At 38.9% G+C, this 21,279-nt stretch overlaps 1 protein-coding gene across 4 annotated transcripts in view; it reads right to left on the minus strand.

Moving 5' to 3' along the window:
* Nucleotides 1-21,279, minus strand: part of Lrba (LPS responsive beige-like anchor protein) — a 570,297-nt gene that overhangs the window by 15,446 nt on the left and 533,572 nt on the right. For all 4 annotated transcript variants that reach the window (XM_045131452.1, XM_004655860.2, XM_045131451.1 and 1 more), the window contains exons 51-53: nt 18,390-18,452; nt 13,083-13,238; nt 5,646-5,813 (exon numbers count right to left, since the gene is read on the minus strand). In XM_045131452.1, coding sequence (XP_044987387.1) covers nt 5,646-5,813; nt 13,083-13,238; nt 18,390-18,452 — 387 coding nt within the window. The remainder of the gene's footprint in view (nt 1-5,645; nt 5,814-13,082; nt 13,239-18,389; nt 18,453-21,279) is intronic.

The raw sequence follows: 21,279 nt of genomic DNA on the forward strand, positions 1-21,279 counted from the left end.
ATATCCTGACAACAGACAAAATCTTTTCCGTTAAGCAAAGGAAAGAGGGGCACAGTTCACAGCTTCAGGGTATTTTCAGTCTCAAACTTCTCTTTTTGAGAGCCTGTACACGACAGTCATTTGACTATTGGTAAATGTACGCATTCCTAGATTGATTGCAGTCATTGTTTGAACTTAAAATTCCTATCTCAGCACAAATTAACAGACAAATTTCTTTGGTATGGTCCTACTAAAGTATATGAAGTATATGCATATGAAGATAGTTTCAATTCAAGGGCATAAATCACCAGTTCTTCTGTTCCCTTTTTAAATGGCTATAGCTCACAGGCTGAATGGTATAGTAATTTTTCTCTGCAACCAAACAAGGTAAATAAATGTGATATATTGCACATCACCCCACCACTCTGCATATGGTGCACATTAAGGTTGTATTCAATTGCCATATGAATACAATTCCTTTTACCACATCTACTATTAGTTACGAGTAGTAAATACAGAGTTGTTTTGCTGGAACTCGAGGGCCTGCATTACATCATGGAGCACTAAACATCCTGGACCTTCTGGAGAATTTCATAGACGTACTTGTAATGTCATTTGAACTTGAACACTGCCAACACACTGCTTCTGGCTCCTCCTTGATGAATGTCCTCTTTGAGGAAAAAGGAAAATATGGGGGGGTCGGTGCACTGGGGTCAGGAGAGAAGCTCTGTGTGAAGAACATGCAAGACTTCTTGTCCTCGACCAAGAGTCAGATCAGGAGCTCATCGCGGCTCAAAGTGCCATGTGGTTCCAAGCACTGGGTTCATAGTCAGATCCAGTAAGTGAAGGAACCTAAACTTAACATAGGATCCAGAAAATTTTCTCCAACTATAGCTTACTGAAGACCTGTGATCGAATAAGAGTTTATCTTGTGGCAAACTGTGGTGCTTTGTCTTAATAGGCACAAATTGTACTTATGTTTTCCTGAATATATTTATTTTGAAGTCCCAAATCCAGGTTAGGATAGAGACAAAAGGAGGAACAAATAGATTTCTTTATAAAAACTCATACGGTTCAACATATTATACATATTTTGACATTTGTGACCCACAAATAATATACCACCGGCAAGTGAAAACAAAGTCCACCTGACTTTTCCCATTAGCCAGTGTTACGGCCCGGATGCAGCCAGCAGATGGCGCTCTAGGCCACCTACACAGAGAAGGAGCCCTGCAGTACAAACACAACCAAGACAAAGAGTAAGGATTTATCAGGAGCTTTGGTAAAACATATTAGGCTTTGTGATAAAGAGGACATAATTCCTAAATGTATGCACAAGATATACATATGCATAAGCACATGTGCGCAGACAGTAAATAACTCACACCTGGATGTCTTGTGATGCACCTCATACAGACGTGATGAGTAGCCTATGCCTGTATCAGCGGTATTTATAGTCATGTGGCAAGATCATTCTAAATTCATTAAAAAAAAATTTAGAATGCCTTAAAGTTAGAATTCATCTTTAATTATGGCGGGAATGTCTCATTAGGGTGGTACTAGTAAAATTAACAACAGTAGGATTTACGGTAATGACTTCAAGTGATTGATGAAAGTATAACAAAATGAAGTTTTAGACAGAAAAAGCGGGCACACAGTACCTTAAAAAATAGCCCTGTGGTCTGTTAGTGCTAGCCTTATGGTTAATAAAACCTTCTTTCTAATTAATGGCGCTGAAATATTCTTAAAGAACAGAATCTTGTTTAAAAAAAAAAAAAAACTTCTTTCTTTTCAGTAGACGCCATTCCCATAAGGAGAAAGCTGACATAGATTAGCATGTCTGATTGCAAAGGAGAAAAAAAAAAAATGCCACCTTTCTATCAAATCAAAACCAGAGTGCAAGCATGGTAAAGTACTTTACTGAAACACTATACACACAAGTCTGTGTGACACGACATGACACCCTTGTAGGCAGCCATTCGCTCTAAAGGCTGATCAACTGTGGCTTCAGAAAGAAAAAAAAAAAAGACTCTGACCTAAAAATGCCTCCTATGTGATTTTTTAAAATTGATTATGATTTACTAACATAAAATAGTGAATAAGTATATTGTATATTTTCATCTTGTTCACCTAAATAAGAGTGTGTCTAAGTACTTGAAATGCTGATTTAATGCACCAAGGCAGCTCATCACCAAAATTTGGAAATGGGCAGTATTATTCTGAAGGAAAAATCAGAATTGTGGGAAAAGGGCTTTATTGGACAAGACTCTGTCCTGAAATACAAGGAGAACTGGGGCAAAGGGAGGAGCCGAGCATCCTACTGCAAACATCCTTCATTGCAACAGTCTTGGTTAATGCTACAAAAACCGTCCACAATGAAATGGAATCCTGGCGTAAGCTTTCTTCTCATTGGGAGAACTGCATTCCCCAGCAGATAACCATCACAAGACAATGGAGTCAAAGATGAAAAACTGGCTGGCATACAGGAAAGCAAGCCTCGTGCTGTGTAATCTAGGCAGGTTTTCTACACTGGGATCATTTTTAAAGCCCCAAAGTATACTATTTTTAGGTTTCAATTTGAGTTAGCCTGGATGTCCAACTAATAGGCATATTCTTATTAGAAAACATGATCTTAAAAAGTTCTGTAGCTATCAGCTTTACATACAGTACCAATATTAGGTTTGGACAAAATGATACAAGACCCTTGCTTAATCTTCACAGTACAATTAGTACCTATGCTTATGATTTTTAAATTTAAAAAGCTAAAAAAGCTGAATGAGAGCAATAAAATGCACAAGAGGCCATACCGTTGGATTTGTTTTTCATTTTACTTTTCTTCCTTTTAATAAAGAAACAAGTCTAAAACCAAAAATTTTAAGTTGAGGTATAGTTTTTACAGGCCATGTTGCAGGTAGAAATAGATTTAAAAGGCTGGCACCTACAAAAGGGCATTTTTGTGGCATCTCAGAGATGCAGTGGAGCAACGCGGGAACCCGGGCACCCTCATCGGAAGAGCTCTTGCGTGGGCGGCTGTCTCACACAGCCATCAGCAAGCAGAGGCTTAGAAAATCCAACCAGCCTGCAGGAGTGTGAAAACAGTTCACACACAGTAAAAACGTCCATTTTTGCCTGCCGTTATCTTTCAAAATGAGGCTTATACTGGCCTCTTCATTTTCCTATTGTAATGTGTGTGTGTGTAAATTCCCAGGATATGAAAAAGTACTGTCTTCTCTTAGATTCATCTTTGAAAGCTATGGCAAAATTGAATTGGGACATTAGATGTCATAAAAGAGCCAGAAAGGATGAGGTTCACTTTGAGGAAGGTAATTTAATTTAGTCAAAATAAATGATAGCGTTCTAAATTTTGTATTAGATGTGCTATGTTGTTTTATTTTTTTCCTCTTCATAACCAGCATTACTGGAAGTTAATAACCTCCCCCACTACAGACCATGAGAGCATACTGATGAAGTACCCTGTGTAACATGTGCTCTTGTGCCAACAAGATGGGGGGTGGGGGATGTGTGTGTGTGTGAGGGTGTGATTTATTCTGAGTGTCCAATGCCTCTGATAGCACCTAAGCCAGTTACTACTGCTTTCACTGCAGAGATGAGGAGAAGGAACGCAGCCAAGCTGGGACTTAGATTTCTCTCTCACTAGATATGCCAGGATTTGATTACTCCTCCTTCATTCACTTGAAGAACATGCATATAAAGACAGACAGACAGAGTGACAGACCATACATGCATACATACATACATACATATATATATACACACACACACACATACACACTATACATGTACCTTTACTGAAGTTATAAGACTTTTTTCTGTAAAAGCTACATTTTTCTAAATTTTAAAACATATGTTCCAGACATGCTGCAGCACTTACATACAAGTATAGGAAGCAAGTCATTTTATATCTCTCAAAATTCACATTGGTCATGATTATATGTAACATATACAATGTGATGAAGTTAAGTAAAAAACAAAGCCTCAGATTACTTTGCGTGGGGGAGGGAGTTGCCACACATGAGTAAGATAACTTATGTTATTGTAAGACAGGAAAATATTATTCCTAAATATTTTGTGATAAATAACAAAATGATAGATTTATTATCTGTGTCAAATCTAGGTTTGACAGAGAGAATTTAGTGAATCTTAAAACTGTATTTTAAACAGAAAAAAGAAATTGAAAGTAGTCCAACTTAGGAGGGCAGAAAGTCAATGTCCACAAATGAGAAGAATGTGACGTATTTTCCAGAGAATGAGAAAGGAAATCCCTAGTTTTTAATCTTTGGACCTCTGCTGTGACTACACCTAACACAGAGGTGTCACAGCACACTCTTCCACGGCGCGCGCCTAACTTGACGGCTGCTCAGGCTGGATTAACCACAGCATCATCACCTTGAGATCACTGCTTTTCTTCCACTCACATAGAGCATTAGCTGTTTCGCTTAAACTCAGAAATATATCCATTAGACATCAACTGATGGGAACTGTGTTTACCATCCAACCCCGAGCCTACAATACACATAGGAAACAGCTTTGGAAAATACTCTGCACATATTTCTTCAAAATTACACTACCACTTTTACAAACTTTTTTTAATATAGTGGTTTTACATTCATATAAATATTATCCATTTTTGCACAGCTCTTAAGCCAATCCAAACATGATGGATTTAAATTAATTCATACCAAATACATTCTTGTCGCTTCCTAACTTGGGACTGAGTCCCAGAAACAGGGTCCTATAGTTCAGGAAGGAAAGCAGTAACAGTATGACCCTGCTTCAGCCAAAGACACGCAGCTTGCTTTAAGTCAGGAAACCGCCAACAGTTAAGAGCAGGTTAGATGCCCCACCACACAAAGTACACCATCTAAAGCTCTTCTAGGAACTCTTCTCAATTGGCATCATCATTTTAATTAAATTCTCATTTTTTCAGGTGGTCCTTTAATTGCTTTTTTCCCTACTTCTTAATGCGTTTTCTACAGCCATCTCTCCACTGCAGCTGTGTGCCATTGCTTTTAATGGGAGCTACTTCCTTTTTTGCCTTCTGTGAAGTACAATTTTAAATGGTTACACATTTTTTTGTTTTACTGCCTTCGGTTCAGATTCATAAAAGACGGTGAAGACTGTGGTGAGCATTTTCATTCCCCCTCTGAAAAACCAATAGCTAATTTGAATATTCCATATTGGCCTTTCATGACCTGTTTTATCTCTTAATATGTAAATAAAAGAATAATTTTATGAAGACTGGTATATTTCTATGAGATTATAATTTTTATTTTTCTCTTTTAAAATAAGAATTCAATAAACATGATAATAGATAATTGCTCTTTTATGTTAAATCTTATTGTTCATAGATAAAAGCCTTATATTTTACTTGGAGACAGTCATTTCCAATGTAGAACTAGTGGGTCTGGATCATAACCATAATCTATAGCATGAAAAATGAGATTTCATGCATGGATTTTAATTATCAGTGACCACAAAATGTTTTAGTAATCAACCCTTCTAGATCATTTTTAAATTATAGCTAAGAAGTTAAAAATACTTGATAATTCTAATTTATTCTCACCATAATTAAAAAGGGATCTTTCCCTTAAGATGTTTTTCCATATCACTTATAGTAGTTCACTTAGAAAATAAGTTGTACTTACTGCCTGGGTTATCGCCAATGCCACTGCTTTTCCCATTCCAGTACCACAGCAAAAGGGTTGCATCCCGTGACCCCGAGAGAATGTAGCAATTTCCCCCAATGTATGACTCAGAGCGAGTGAGGCAAGTGACGACGTCCCAATGACCAAATACCACTTGGATCAATTTTCCTGAAATACAGAACAAGTTTCTCTTAAACTGTCATTAACAGAGCGAAGTTCTAGCAAATGCACAGCTTATATGACATGATGCCATCCCCACCTAGGGTCTTATGACTCGGCTTTTATCAGGATCTGATCTGGTCTAACAATTTTTTTTAATACTGGTAATAATGGCAAGAGAAAAATCAATTGAATGGTGATAACATTTTTGAAAGGCATATGTTAAAACTATTTCAACAAATAATATTTGAAACCAACACACCATATCCTTATAAATGGCTCCTATAAATTACGAAAGAATCATACTTACTGGTTAAACCAGGCCCAGGAGAACCCTTATACTTGGAGTATTTTAACACTTTCTTGAGTTAGTCTATGTGACTCAAAACAGAAGCCTGCTGCCTTAAAAGTACTCCAGGAACTTGGAGTTCACCAATACAGACTGGTCTCTGAATTAATGAAGATTTAATGTATTTTTTTAAGTCACTTTGTAGAGACTGCTTTTTCAAACCAGGATTACAAAACCAGTTTATTGTGATTGAAATTTGAGCCAAGTCATTCTTTGTTTTAATTTTCTAAATGATGAAAATTTCTTTGGGGATGGTGATGCAATCAAGATTTCAGAGGGTTAATGGTAATGATGGGGGACAGAGGAGAGGAACCGAGTCAACTTACTATATTACCGGGCTTCCAATAGTGGAAAAGCAGTCTACATAAAGATGCCAGGACGTAAACAAAGCCTTTGCCTTTTAAAGTCATCGTTTAATCTGAGATTGTGTTGTAATTCACACAGGCCTGTCTAAAAAACCCACAGCAGCCCCTCCTGGGCCATCCTGACTTCAAGCTCATGTTTTCCTTTGAGAAGTCTACAGAATCTACAGGGGAGGCCTCAGAATGTCTACCCTTCATCTTCAGCATGACTTGAAAAAGTGTGTCAGTACAATGATAGCATAGTTCAAATACTAAAGAAACTGAGATCGAATATAATGTCTGCGTTTTAGTTGGAATACATGAAAAAATTATTCAAAAGTCTAAGGTCTCAAGGGTTGGCATACAATTATGTTTAACCTAAGATAATAAGTATAAAACTAAAAAAGTATTCACCCTAAAAATTTTAATTCATCCATATTAGGTAGAAGATCAAATACATGCTTTTGCTTATCAGTGGCAGTCTTGTAGAACTTATTACTAGTAACTTTAGAATCAGACTTACTTCAGTTGCAAATGGAAAATTTAATAAAGCACATTTTTGTTCTATGATTAAAGGAGAGCAAAGACGAGTTAAATTAGATATTTTTACTGTTACATGTGCAATATATTCTCTGAATTTCTCCAACCCTCTAACTTGACACTAAAACATTTCACTAACAAAAATCACGTTGTATCAGTGAAAAACAAGCCAAGAAGAATTCAAGGGTTTTTTTTTTTTTTTAGAATAAAAAGTTGAACGATCAAATTACATATATGAAAGGTATAATTTTTACTTTGTTTCTAAGTGAAGCAGTTTAGTGTGACTAGGTTAGGTCACAGCAGACCTTACAGGGGATAGTGAAAGTGGGTCAGCTCACAGCAGAACTTACACGCCAGTGTGGGCACGGCAGGGGGCTGGTTGTGCTCTTCTCAGCAATTCGAGGGCTACGTGTTCAGTCCGTGGGTTTTCACTACTGACGGGAACGGCTAGGTCTTACTGCGACTATGTTTTTATCTGAGTAAGAACAGTGACCTCTGCCTTGGCCTGGCTCTAAATGCTGAGCACAGAGACCACAGAAGAGGTCTGAATGTGTTATTCAAGGACAGACTTATTTCAAAGTTTTGGAGGCCAGAAACTTGGGGTATTTTATGAGAAAAGAACCACTTCCAACTAGGATCCCAAGGCAGCAGTTCTGAGGAGACCCAGTTGTTCTGGTGCACCAGAGGCTCACAGCAAACAGCTGGTAGTGGGCTGGAGAGATGGCGTAGTGGGTAAGGTGCTTGCCTGCAAAGCCAGGAGATCTCGGTTTGATTCCCCAGGACCCACATAAGCTAGATGCACATGTGTCTGGAGTTCGTTTGCAATGGCTGGAGGCCCTGGTGCACCTATCTCTCCCTTCCCCTCCATGTCTTTCTCTCTCTCAAATAAATAAAATTAATAAAATGTTTAAAAAAAACAGCTGATAAATGACTTGATTTCCAGCTCCTGTGAGGACCAGGTGGGAAGACAGGATGTGGAAGGGAGACATACATTCATTACAGAGGCAGAGTTTCCCAAGATGCCCATGCTAATTCTCCTTAGCTAAGCCACTACTCTGATGCTGCAATGCCAGCGCAAGGAAAATGTATACTCAGTTGCAGTGGTTTCTTTTCCTACTACAATTTACTACTATTTTAACTTTTGCTCCCAGAGTTATCAAAATTATGAAAACACAGCAAATATTTACTTAGCACCTATGAGGTAGTCAAGCATTAGGCTTTCTTACATGTGCACGCTGGTAAACAGAAATGGTTCCTGCCTTCATAACCTTTACTGTCTAGTGGGGCAGATGAACACTGAACCAGTATCATGAGCACATACATAATTATGAACAATGGTGAGTGTTCTAGGAAAAGAACAAGCGAGGATCAGTGAGAATCATTAGGTGGAACAAATGTAGAATGGGCATCAGGGAAGTGCTGGATGAGAGGGAGATATAAATAGTTACACCAAAGGAGTTTCATATTTTAACGCAGTTTAACCTCATTCTGAACAATTTATATGTTGGGCTCAACCCTGGAAAACATCATTTGTTTCTTAGTCTACTCTGCTCAGCTCTGGCAGCCTCCCCAGCAGTCTGCTTTTACTGTGCGGCTGAAGTTTGCTCCTTCGAAATAAATCACAGAATATAAATACCTGCTGCTCTTTTGGTAAATTATTTTCTGATAATCTCATAAGTGTTCCTCAAACTTTAATTTTTGTTTCCTTTAATAAGAGTCCACCTCTCCACACACGAATATCAAATATTACCACAAGCACTAGAATATCCCTTTTTTGACAGAACAAATTTTCTAGTTAATGTTTTATTTGACAGCTGTGCTACAAATAAAAAAAAAAAAAAAATCCCAGCTCAGGACTCTACACCACTGAATCTGAAATGTGACCTGAAAATAATTCCCACTGCTGGGGAAGGTTTTATTGTTGCCTCTGCTGTTCTGGTTGTGTCCCGAAAACATGATTTATGTTTCAAGAATTTCCTGTTATAACCCATGGTTCTCCTCCTTCCTCCCCTCCCAATCTAATAACAGAAGGAATTTTGGGGGGTCCTGTGTGCTAAAATATAATTGAATTCAACACTTGTGATAGCTTTGCCATTATATATTACTAATCATAGTTTTTCCCTCGCTTCTTTGCCAAACTTAGAAAATACATAGTTAATATTCCCCATTATCATAAAAATAAACTCATACCCTCTCTGAAATTATTTTAAATAAAACTAGCAAATATATATACAATATTTTCCTAAAAGATACCAAGACTATTTCTTTTGTATTTTCTTCATTTTATGGGAAGATATAAATATTTTTTATTCTAGTTAGTCCCAATGAAATGAAGTTTAATGCTTCTTCTGAAATGTTTTATACACAGAAGCAGGCAGACAGACATACACACACATATTTTAGGAGGAGGAAAAGGAGTGATATCAATTTTGTTAAATCTAATATAACATGGCAGGCCCACATGGAACCTAGGGTTACAAATTACAGTGGTTTCCAAATTAACCAAGGACTGGTGACACCTGTGTGAGTCAATGTGGTCTAATAAAGAATGCTACATCTGAAGTCAGAGGCACAAGGCCTAAGACCCAGTTCTGTCACCATTAGCTACTTAAGTTTCAGTAAGTTACTCCACTCTAAATCTCAGTTCCATCATGAGAAAAATAGGATAAGGTCACGTGTGCATCACACAGGATTTTTGTGAGAATGAAATAACATGCATGTCAAAAATTTTATTAATTCTTGAAAAAAATAGATATGAATATAGTAATTATAAGAATTGTTAGTATTATATGAAAGTGAAATTAGGTTCACTTTCCAAAAAAATAAGGAATGGCAAGAAGTTAAAAGAAAAACCTTAAATGTCAAGATCAGAGATTGACCAAAATTTATGATCCACTGACATACTGTTTTAGAAAGGCCAACCTCAGAGAGTGCGGGAAGGAAGGAGACACCCGTGGGCATCATCAGGAAATCTGGGGTTGACGGAGCTGTCCTATACCTGTGTTCAGTGTGAAATGGCTACTAACTCTATTCACTGCCCAAAGTAATAGAACTGTAAAGCCAAAAGGATGAATTTTACTCTGTAAACTTAAAACTAGCCTTTTGAAAGGGTTGAATAATTAAGCAATTTAAATGAAAATCTTGTTTAGGCATGGGGGCACACGCTCCCCCCACCCCAGGTAGGGTTTCACTCTACCCTAGCACATGGTGGCACACACCTTTAATCCCAGCATTTGGGAGGCAGAGGTAGGAGGACTGCCATGAGTTTGAGGCCACCTTGAGACTACATAGTGAATTCCAGGTCAGAGCTGGAATGAGACTGTACCTTGAAAAACCAAAAACCAAGCCAAACCAAAACAAACAAACAAGTCTTGTAGGAAAATGTAATAAGTTTAACCCGGAGGCTTGTTAAGAAAGTGTCAGATCACAAGGTTCTTAATTGCCATGACCATAAAAGAAAATTCATGATCATAAAATTGCATTTTTTAAAATTTTACTTTTTGCATTTTTAAATTTTGAGAATTGGTGCACCAGGGCCTCAGCCACTGCAACTGAACTCCAGATGCTTGCGTCATCTAGTGGGCATGTATGACCTTGAGCTTGCCTCACCTTTGTGTGTCTGGCTAATGTGGGCTCCGGAGAGTCAAACATGGGTCCTTAGGCTTTGCAGGCAAATGCCTTAACTGCTAAACCATCTCTCCAGCCTGTTTGTTTTTTTTTTTTTCCGAGGCAGGGTCTCACTCTGGTTCAGGCTGACCTGGAATTCACTATGGAGTCTCAGGGTGGCCTCAAACTCTCGGCAATCCTCCTGCCTCTGCCTCCGGAGTGCTGGGATTAAAGGCGTGCACCACCATGCCTGGCTCCAATTTTTTTTTTTTTAAGGCAGGGTCTTTCTCTAGTTCAGGCTAGAACTCACCCTGTAGCTCAAGACTTGCCTCAAACTCATGGCTATCTTCCGACCACAAGAAATGCATTTTTGGGCTGGAGAGATGGCTTAGCGGTTAAGCGCTTGCCTGTGAAGCCTAAGGACCCTGGTTCGAGGCTCGGTTCCCCAGGTCCCACGTTAGCCAGATGCACAAGGGGGCGCACGTGTCTGGAGTTCGTTTGCAGAGGCTGGAAGCCCTGGCGCGCCCATTCTCTCTCTCTCCCTCTATCTGTCTTTCTCTCTGTGTCTGTCGCTCTCAAATAAAAAAAATAAAATAAAATAAAAATAAAGAAATGCATTTTTGAGCAAACAAGTTAGTGGAATTGTAGATCCTATTGTAATCCACTATCAAGACTGAAATATCTAAAAGCGGCCCAGTTAATCAGAAGGTCCTGAATGATTATGCTTTCTTTCAAGGACCTACATAATAAGGTAAATTATAAGAACACAAGGTAGCACTTCCCTAAACAAAAAATAAACTGAACCATTTCTAAAAATTATTTCAAGGATTTATTGTATAAATAATTCAACTGGAGAGGGCTATTTTCTCTACCTTTAGTTATATTACAATAGTATAAAATTACACTCAGAGAAAGTCCTTGAATAACCTTTGGTTGTTTAATACACCATACTTACTAAGACAGGAATAAGGACCCATATACTTTATAAAGATTATTAATAAACGTAATATACTACAAAAGATTTAATTCAATAGAATTTTCCATTTTTCAGCATTTAGTCAAGATACATACATATTCTTTTCAGTTGAAATATCTACTTCCAGGGGTTTGGGTGTATATCTAAGTGGTAGAGCATGTGTTCTCCATACACAAGGCCCTGGCATTAGTGCCTAGCACCAAAGGGGAAAAAAAGCAAAAAAACATAACCAGTCCCACAGTCCCACTGGTTAGTTCTTATGAGTTTATATTTAAACTAGTTGTGTTTAATTATATAAGAACTATAAATCTTGTTCTTGGACAATTTTTAAAACACCTGAGATTCCATTAAATTTTTCAATGGTGGGCTAGAGAGATGGCTCAACAGTTAAAGCACTTGCTTGCAAACCCTAACAACTCAGGTTTGATTCCCCATATAAAGCCAGATGCACAAAGAGGTGCATGCATCTGGAGTTAGTTTGCAGTGGCTGGAGGCCCTGGTGTGTCCATTTTCTTTCTGTCTCAGTCTGCTTGCAAATACATAAATAAAAGTATTTTTTAAAAAATTCTGGGGCTGGAGAGATGGCTTAGTGGTTAAGGTGCTGGCCTAACAAAGCCTACGGACCCATGTTTGGCTCTCCAGATCCCATGTAAGCCAGATGCATAAAGTGATGTAAGTGCACAAGGTCACACATATGTGCACAAGACGTCACACGCATCTGGAGTTCAAGTTCAGTGGTTGGAGGCCCTGGAATGCCAATTTTCTCTGTCTCTCTCTCTCTCATAAAAAAAAAAAATTACAAAAAGAAAATTTCTGAATGGTTTCAATTTCCCACATAAAAAAATCTATAAACAATTATTGGATTCTATTTGATATATCACTATTGAATTGAGCTTAGTTTGTCCCTAAGGAAAGATGCAAATGCAAACACAGATGTAAACTTTCATATCTCAGTAAGAGGGCATGTCACATGTGAAACTAGTAGTCAGGTCAGCTGTTTTGATTCATGATCATCTAATTTGCAGCAAGTGACTAGGCAAGATTCCTTATAGAATTGTGGGATACAAGGTGTCTACTCCAAAAGTTACACTTGGTGTTTCTAATAAGAAAACCCTCTAAGTAATATGAAGGTGAGAAACACACCATTTTGTGCATGCTCCAAGAGACGATGGATATACAAATGTGTATGGTATTTACGCACATGGCTTTTGTCTTTGACATCATTTATTCTGAAAGCGTGTACTTGGGAGATAAACCTAGTCTAAACCCTGGTTCGTGAAACCATCCTGAAGCTAGCCTAATAGACTGTCTAGCTGATTATTTATTGAAAGGGAAGCTTACAAATGTCCTCCTTATAAATTTCAGAATTCTGTAATTTTGGAAGGAAGATGATGGCAAAGCATTCTAGACCATTCCATGCTATTAAGTCATACACTTTGCTCATGGATGAAGGAAGCAATTCTCACCTGTATCTGTAGAATATACACGGAAACTCTTATCCCAGAAGCCACAGACGAGGACGTAGCGATTGTCGGAGGTGACGACAAAGCACTGGGAGTGAACGGCAACGCTCTGGTCCAGAAGGTCGGAGATCTGCCTCCTGTGCAGTCCTGTGCTGCTGGCTGGAACAGAGAGAGGAAAGAGAAAGTATTCAATGCATACGGGCAAGGGAAGCCTGTAATTTTCTCATCACAGGTGTCGGGGGGAGGGAGGAGGATCCCAAAGAACACTTGGCCTTTAAGTATGATAATAGCAAGTATAATAATATTTGAAGAGCCAATGGTAAAACATATATCATTGTTGGAAGAATGTGGGTTGTTATATTCACCATCTCAGTAAAAAGGCTTTGCTCAGAGGAAAGAAATACTAGCATACTACAGTTTTTAAAACAGGATACATTTCAGAGAGCATGCTTTCTGGCTCCTGGGCAGGACCAAACTAGATTACAGCCTCTAGATCCCATCATGGTTGAGTCTGTGTTTCTAACAATCTCATTACGTCTATTGTCATGAGAATGGATTCATGTTGTGACAATCTATTACCTTTAACATTCTGTCACAAGGAAGAGATAGCAGGAGTTAATGTCATATATTTGAAATACTGTAGCGTCTTATACTCCTTTGCCTTTAGCGGGTCTCTAATTTGACGAGATGGGAACCTGTGTCCCCCATTTACAGCTGCACGTGCACGGGCGCGCAGGCAAGGATGACTGTTTATTAAAGACCCTCGTCACCAGTGAGGTCAGAGCACAGCACACTGCCACGTTCTTACTATGTATGCAAGGAACAGGACGGCCTAGCAGTGAGTGCCACGTGGCATGAGCACCGGGACAGGTTAGTCACCAGGCACAGGCCAGGCATCTGGCAACACAATGCACCTGGGAAGAGGAGCAGGGTTCTGAAACATCACCCCCGACACACCAGTATGTCACCAGCAGGAGAGCATGCCACTGAGATGCCTTTGAGGCCAAACCAAAACAGAGTATATATATTTTTACATTCTACTATAAAAGAAACCTGACCACAACTGAAATCCGAACAGAATTGACAAAAAATTTTGCACCCATTTATTAAGCTCCTTATACCACAACTGTCAATTTTGCAGGAAAAAACTATGTGTAATAGAAATTAAAATAGATGCCTATTTTATATTCATTGTATGTAATAACTAAGTTTAAGAGAAATACCAGAAAGGAAAACAGAAAAAAAGAGTGATGAAAGTACTCCTCCTCTTGTGCTGTGCTAAGAACCACTGGTGACCTGGAGGATTGACATATGTCACCCTCACAGCACGTGTGCACACGAGACTGCAGCATTTTGCTGGTGTCTGTTGACACAACTTACAGTCTCACAATTAGCAGGACTAGTACCAGCAGCACTTGAAGTGGGCCGATTCCAGTTGAGGAACACACAAGGGAAGTTGCTGGCACACAAGAAAAGGTTTCATGGATTTGACAGAGTCAGAGACCATATCTTACTGTAGTGAAGCTGTATGACGTACAGACATACATGCATGTGTGCAACTTTTAAGCCATTCGGCATGTAAAAGCACTGTATGTGCTACTTTTTACACTGGTTACTGTCAAACATCATTCCATGTGGGGACTTCAAAAGGGTCCATCCTTTGTTAACATGACTCTTGCTCCTATGATACACACTTTCAGTTATCTGGGGAGTCCATCGCATCTTGAATGACCTCACAGATCTGGTCATGTGTGTAAGTGAACTATGGGACCTTAAAGATCCCATGGGTAAAGGCTGATGCTTCTTAGGCATCCAGACGACCTATTTCTGTTGCAGTGTTTATTTTATTTTAGGAGACGGGGATCTCACTCTGTACCTTAGGCTGGCCTTGAACTGGAGTCTTCCTGCCTTTATCTGCTAAGTGCTGGCATTATAGGTACGTGCCACCACACTCAGCACATGAATTATTTTCTAAGCAAGGGCTTACCTGTAATTTAACACTGCACATCCACCCATCCATCCACCATCCTGTTTCACAACAGCCTTTCCATTCTTTCACTGATTTTGCTAGTAAACTTCTTCTGAGATTCAGTCCTACAGTAGTTTTAGTCAATGAAAATTAGGTATACTTGACCAGATAAGCTCAAACTGGGATATGCTGACCCTTGGGGTATAAGTCTTCCCAAGAGATGCACAGGCACAGATGGTTTTAAGGGAAGCAATTTCTAGCGCCTCAACTTTCATATGCTCTTGCCTGAAATTGATTTGCCTGAGAATTCTCCTGTGATTCTTTTCTTGTCTCTCTTTTGCGTGCCCTTCTAGCATTAAATGAAACAACGGCATAACCCCTTCCATGCGTAATCTTACTATGATCCCATACCTCAGAGGATAAAAATCTCTTGGGAGCCAAATATAGAGAAGACAAATCCAAACAATAATGATACTGAAAAGTGAGTGGCTAGACATTATCATTCTGTTGCTCAGATGGCTTTCAATAAAATGGAATGAGGGTCTAATCCTACTATCAACTAACAGGTCATTAAAAGTAAGTTTCAATGACATTGTTAAAATGGAAGACAACTTAATATTGTACCATAAAATAATTCTTAATAAACTGCTACATGAATTTTGCTGTAGATCAGAAAGTTCAGTGACTTGGGGCATACAATGAAACCATGTCTCAATAAAAACAAAACAGACTGCAACTATTACTCTGTGTAATTAATTTTAAAACGCAGAGCTTCATGGTCATAAGAAAAATTTGAATTTAAGTTTTTATGTATGAGTAAATATTTAAATTTCCACATATGCTTTAATTTTACTGAAAAATATATTGGGTAATTTTTTAAAAGCTGACAACAATTTTATGGTGGAAACACACTGAAGATGTACCAAGGTAAAAAGGGGGCACGGTGAAATTTTCAACTGTTGAGGGATTTTTCTCAGCATTCTTTAGAGAGGATCTCACCATGTTCACTTGGCTGACCCAGATCTTGACACACGAGTGATGACCCAAGGCTCCTGAATGGTAAGCAAGCGCCGTACACATCAACTGAGATACATCTATTTTTGCACAAGTGCACGTGTGGTGTGTGCACATATGTTGGTCTGGATACTGGATGCACGTCTATGTAGTACATGTGGAGATGTGAGGACACCCTTGGGTCTTACCCTTGGGAGTACTATCCACCTCGTTTTTAAATGGTGTTTCTCAGCAGCCGACTGCTCACCAGCTAGCTAGTGAGTCAGCAAGCTGCAGGGACCCTCCTGTCACCACCACTGCGGCACCGGGGTGCAGGCACATGCTCCGTGCCTGACCCTTATGTGGGAGCTAGGACCAAGCTCGGGCGCTCATGCATGCAAGAAAGCACTTTACCTGCTGAGCGTGTCCTATATGCACTTTTAAAGAAGTAAAAGATGTTCAGTTTGATATTGAGATTCCACTGGGTATATTAAACGTGTTTTCTACTAGCCAGCAATCCTAACCATTCAAACTCGAACTTAAAACTTCTAAGTGTCAGCTTTGGTTCCAGCCAATTAGTTTAATACGTGGAAGGACAAAGTTTGATAGCCAGTGATCTGGACCTTGAATGGTTTCAAACATAGTTTTATTTGAGAACACCTGTGTTCATTTGTTTGTGTGTTATCTGCAGTGGCTCTCCAGTGAAAGAGTGAAGTAGTTGTGTGAGATCCCATCAACAAAAAAGCCAAAATTTTTTAATGTTTGTCCTTTACTGGGAAACTCTGCCCACATTTGGTTACCATTGCTAAATTCACTAATTATGCTTTATACTGCACAATATTCACTGTTGTATTTTAGCAAATGATGAGACTATAATTCAGAAAGAATGCTTTACATGACTTAAATTGCCTTATGATTTTCCTTATTTTGAAACTTCACATTGTGCATTTATTTTTATTTATTTATTTGAGAGAGAGGGATACAGAGAGTGTGAGTACGGGCGCACCAGGGCCTCCTGCGCTGCAGTCAAACTCCAGGTGCACGTGCTTCTTAGCGCATCGGGCTTGACGGGGTAGTGGGGGCAAACCAGGGCCATCAGGCTTTGACCACTGAGCCACCTCTCTACTTCCCTATTTTTTTTTTTTTAAACAATGTGGCAAATAGTATCTACTCAAAGCAAAAAGAAATTTAAAGCCAGAGTAGTATTTATTGGGAGAAATGATAATGAATTGGCTTTGAACTTAAGTTATTTTTGTTCATCCTGATTCCATCTGTAAATGGTAGCCATTTTAGTGTTCCACTGAGACAAATGTTTTTAAGATAAAAAGGATAATATAGAAATAGAGAACGGTTTAGTGTTTAAATAAATTGTGCACTCATATGGTTTCTTGAGAAGTGGTAAAATTCTATCAAATATATTTTTTCAGGGGAAATTTGCCAAAATTACCAGCCAAGCATCCATGCTGGTTGCCCAGCTCCATATAAAGGCAATTATGTTTGCTATTCTAAAAGTTATTAAGGCTTAACATTCTTGGTGAGGCTACATTTGAAATCCCAAATGCAAGGATGAAAAATGCCAAGTAGAGATCTCAGCTAAATGACTAAAAAACCTAACAGCAATTAAATACTTGAAGTCATCTGCTACAGATGCTCTCACTGCATCCCAGTGGCTCTTCTGGTCTCCTTGCTATTTTTTCTTCCCAGAACAAATTTAACCCCCAATGGCAATTTATTGAGCTGAAGGACCCTAGGAAAATGAATACAAATATCTTAACACTCCCATTGGCTGGGCAATATATTTCAACTTTGAAACTGCTTTGCAGTTGCACATTAATCCCTCTGACTGAACAGAGGGTCCAGAAAGAAAGGACTGAGCTCCTTTAATGATGAAACCCTGACACTCCAGTTTTATTTTTCACGACATAGTGCTGCTAAGAACCCCATTGCTATTATGAAAATTTCCCTAGCAAAAGAGCTCCGTTGCAGTACATGGGCGCCAATTCATCATAACGTGCCTTGCTCCTGCTCATCAACAAGTCTGAGTGATGAAAAGATCCAATATTATCCTGACAGTACTTCATGCGCATTCTCAATCACACATTATTACAGCATCCATATTAATTTTCAGTGACACGCGTCCTAGGCCTGTTCAAATTAGGCAAACCAACGAGGGGGAGTTGATGGAATACCAGCATAGCCACAGCTCATTGCATTCCAATTTGCATGCAAATGGTTTATCAGGAAAATTCCATTCCCAGCAACCAGCAAGTGAAAAACAACTGTAATCTACACTTCAGGGCCACCATACAGAGCTTAATGAATCGCAAAGAGAGAAGGAAGTGACAGACCTATGAGAGGATCGATTTCCACTGGCAGCTGGTATGGCTGATCTTGTACAGCACCTTGATGAGCTGGAATTCACAAAAGATAAAAAAAAAAAAAAAGCATTATTTTTTCATATATTAAATTACATAAAAATGTAAGTCAAACATTAGGTAGAATTGTTTCCAACCTCCATATCTCTCATGCGGCTTTGTGAAATTTAAAGAATGAAAATCCAGGTGCTTTTATGGCTAGCTTATTAAACATTTATTTTAGATTAGTGCTGTTCTGAGCATGTGCCATCAGCCATGGCTCTGGTCCTGGGCCATAAGCTATAGCAGATGCTTGACTGGCAGCCTCTGATGCTTCAACAAAACAAAATTAAGTGGTAAAGCGTGCTGAAAACAAAATGTGACAACCATCTGCTGACTGTAGCAAATACTATTTTTTTTGTTACTTCTTAAAAAGGCAGTTTTGAATGCTGTAGCACAAAGGACCCACAGAAACGTCAACTTATGATGGAGAAAGCGAAAGCTGCAAGTCAAGGAGCATTTAATGTTTCATCCATCACTTAAAACCAATCAATTTAAAGTTTGAATAAAAATAAAGAAAGCTATCCGCAGATAAATGTTTTGGTTAAGTGCATTTGGCTGAAATATTTTCCTAAAGATTGGGTTGAGGGTTTTAAAAGAGTTTTATTAATATTTAATATTTCCATGGTTTCAATTTAAAAATATGCTGAGAAGCAAATGAGTTAGAAAAATCAATCCATACTAAGAATACTTTGCTCCATTCTCAACATGGCTTTAAAGACTCAGGCATGGTCATGTTGTAATTGAAAAGAAGGGTGGAAGCTATTTCTGTGCAAAAGGTAGGCTTTTAGGTCAGGAGGAAGCACCACCGGCCAGCTATGTAGCAGCTTCTGGTCATAGACTCGAAGATGAAGGGTTCAGAGTCGGTGGTCCTTATAGCCTCCTGGCTCTGAGAGTTAAATCCTAGGACCCTTCCAAACTTTATTCCCCAAATGACTCTGCCATTCAGCTTGGTCATCATCAGCCTTTTATAGACACAAATGCACTTACAGTCATGCTGTAGCTCTGTGCGATACCACTAGACACTAGGAAATATTTCTGATTGACCTTGAAGGTTTAAAATTAAAATGGGACACAATTCAGTGAGTTCATTAGATTATTTTAAAGCTGATTATGGCATATTTTCTCTAGTTAATAAATACCAACTTTTCAAGGATGTTTGGAGATCATGAATGCTGATAAAACCCTAGCAAGTACAAAACTGGCAGATTAAAAAAAAAAAAAATCACAGATGAGTGTGTGTAGAGCCTGAATTAGCTGAAGCCACTCTGACTTGTTCTGCTAATTACTGACTTTACTGGTCAAGACATCACAGATGCTCACAGGGACTGTCAGGGAGAATGTGCCACACCTGGTGGCTTTAAAGTAAATGTCCTCCACAGGCCTATGTGTTTGAACTCTTGATCCCCAGGCGGTGGTGCTCTTTGGGAAGGTTGTGGAGCCTTTAGGAGGTAGTGTGTCACTGTGGGAGGCCCTGCAGGCGTTACAACCTGGCCCCAGTGGCTCTCTTGACTGCTGGTGTGAAGACGTGACGGTGGCTGTCTGCTCCTGCCATGCTCTCCTTGCCACGACGGACACTTCCCCTTAAAACTGGAAGCCGTAGCAAACCCTTTCCTTCCTTTAGCAGCAACGAGAAAGCTACTGGCCCTAGTGCCATGGACTTCAGCAGTACCAGTGCCAAAGAACAGTTCTCTATTCTGAGATCTAGGATGGTAGACACATTAAACCCAAATTGTTGGTGCACAATCCCATTTCTGCCACTGTCTGACCTTGGGCAAGTTTTATAGCCTCTGTGCTTCAATTTTCAGGTTTGTAATATAGGTTAGATGGGTTACTAGACAATATGCAATTGCCAATGTCTGCCATTTGACTTATGAAAATGTAATTTAATATGGCTCAACCTAAATATAGAAGCTACATCCTAGCTTTGTTGAGGGATTGAGTTAGTGCCCGTAAGATAATCAAAATGACCCGGCTCCTAGGTATATACCCAAAGACTATATTCTTCAACAGAGATACTCATATTCATTGCTGCTCTATTCACATAGCTAGGAAATGGAACTAATCTGGATTTCTACCTTGGATAATGAAAATAATACACAGTGGAGTTTTACTAAGCTATAAAGAACAATGAAGTTATGAAAGTTATGGTAAAATTGATGGAGTTATAAAGAATTATACTAAGTAGGGTAACTCAAGCCCTGGAAGGCAAACATTGTATGTTTTCTCTCATATGTGGATCCTAACTTTCAATCTTTGTATGTATGCAAATAAGGGGATGTTAGACTGGATATGGGCTATGATTCAAAACAGGAGACCACAAGAGGGGAACAAGAAGTGACAGGTGAGGGAGGAAACGTGTATGAAAGCAGAGAGGAGGTTGAATTGTGTGTGTGTCGGGGAGGGGGGCAGAGTACAGGGATGGAAGGGGAATGGAGGAAAGAGAAGGAGGAAGAGAAATGAAAAACAAAATTATTTAAAAACAGCAATAAAATAAAATAAAATCCCACTTCTGCTACTGTCTGACCTTGGGTAAGTTTTGTAGCCTCTGTGCTTCAATTTTCAGGTTTGCAATATAGGTTAGATGGGTTACTAGGCAATATGCAATTGCCCAAACCAGATGATTACAATGGTATTTAGAGACTAGAAAATACTCTTTAAACATTTGTGTCTGTTAGTTTATTTATTTATTTATTTTGTTGAACTCTTCAAAGACCTTTAAGTGAAAAGGGAAAGTAGATTTATTTTTTCTTTTGCTTTGTTTTCTTTTGGAGTGCTTAGGATCAGACCCAAGGCATGCTTTATTACTGAGCTATATCCCTCT

The sequence above is a fragment of the Jaculus jaculus genome, chromosome 12 (genome assembly GCF_020740685.1).
Source record: "Jaculus jaculus isolate mJacJac1 chromosome 12, mJacJac1.mat.Y.cur, whole genome shotgun sequence".
Classification (NCBI taxonomy): domain Eukaryota; kingdom Metazoa; phylum Chordata; class Mammalia; order Rodentia; family Dipodidae; genus Jaculus; species Jaculus jaculus.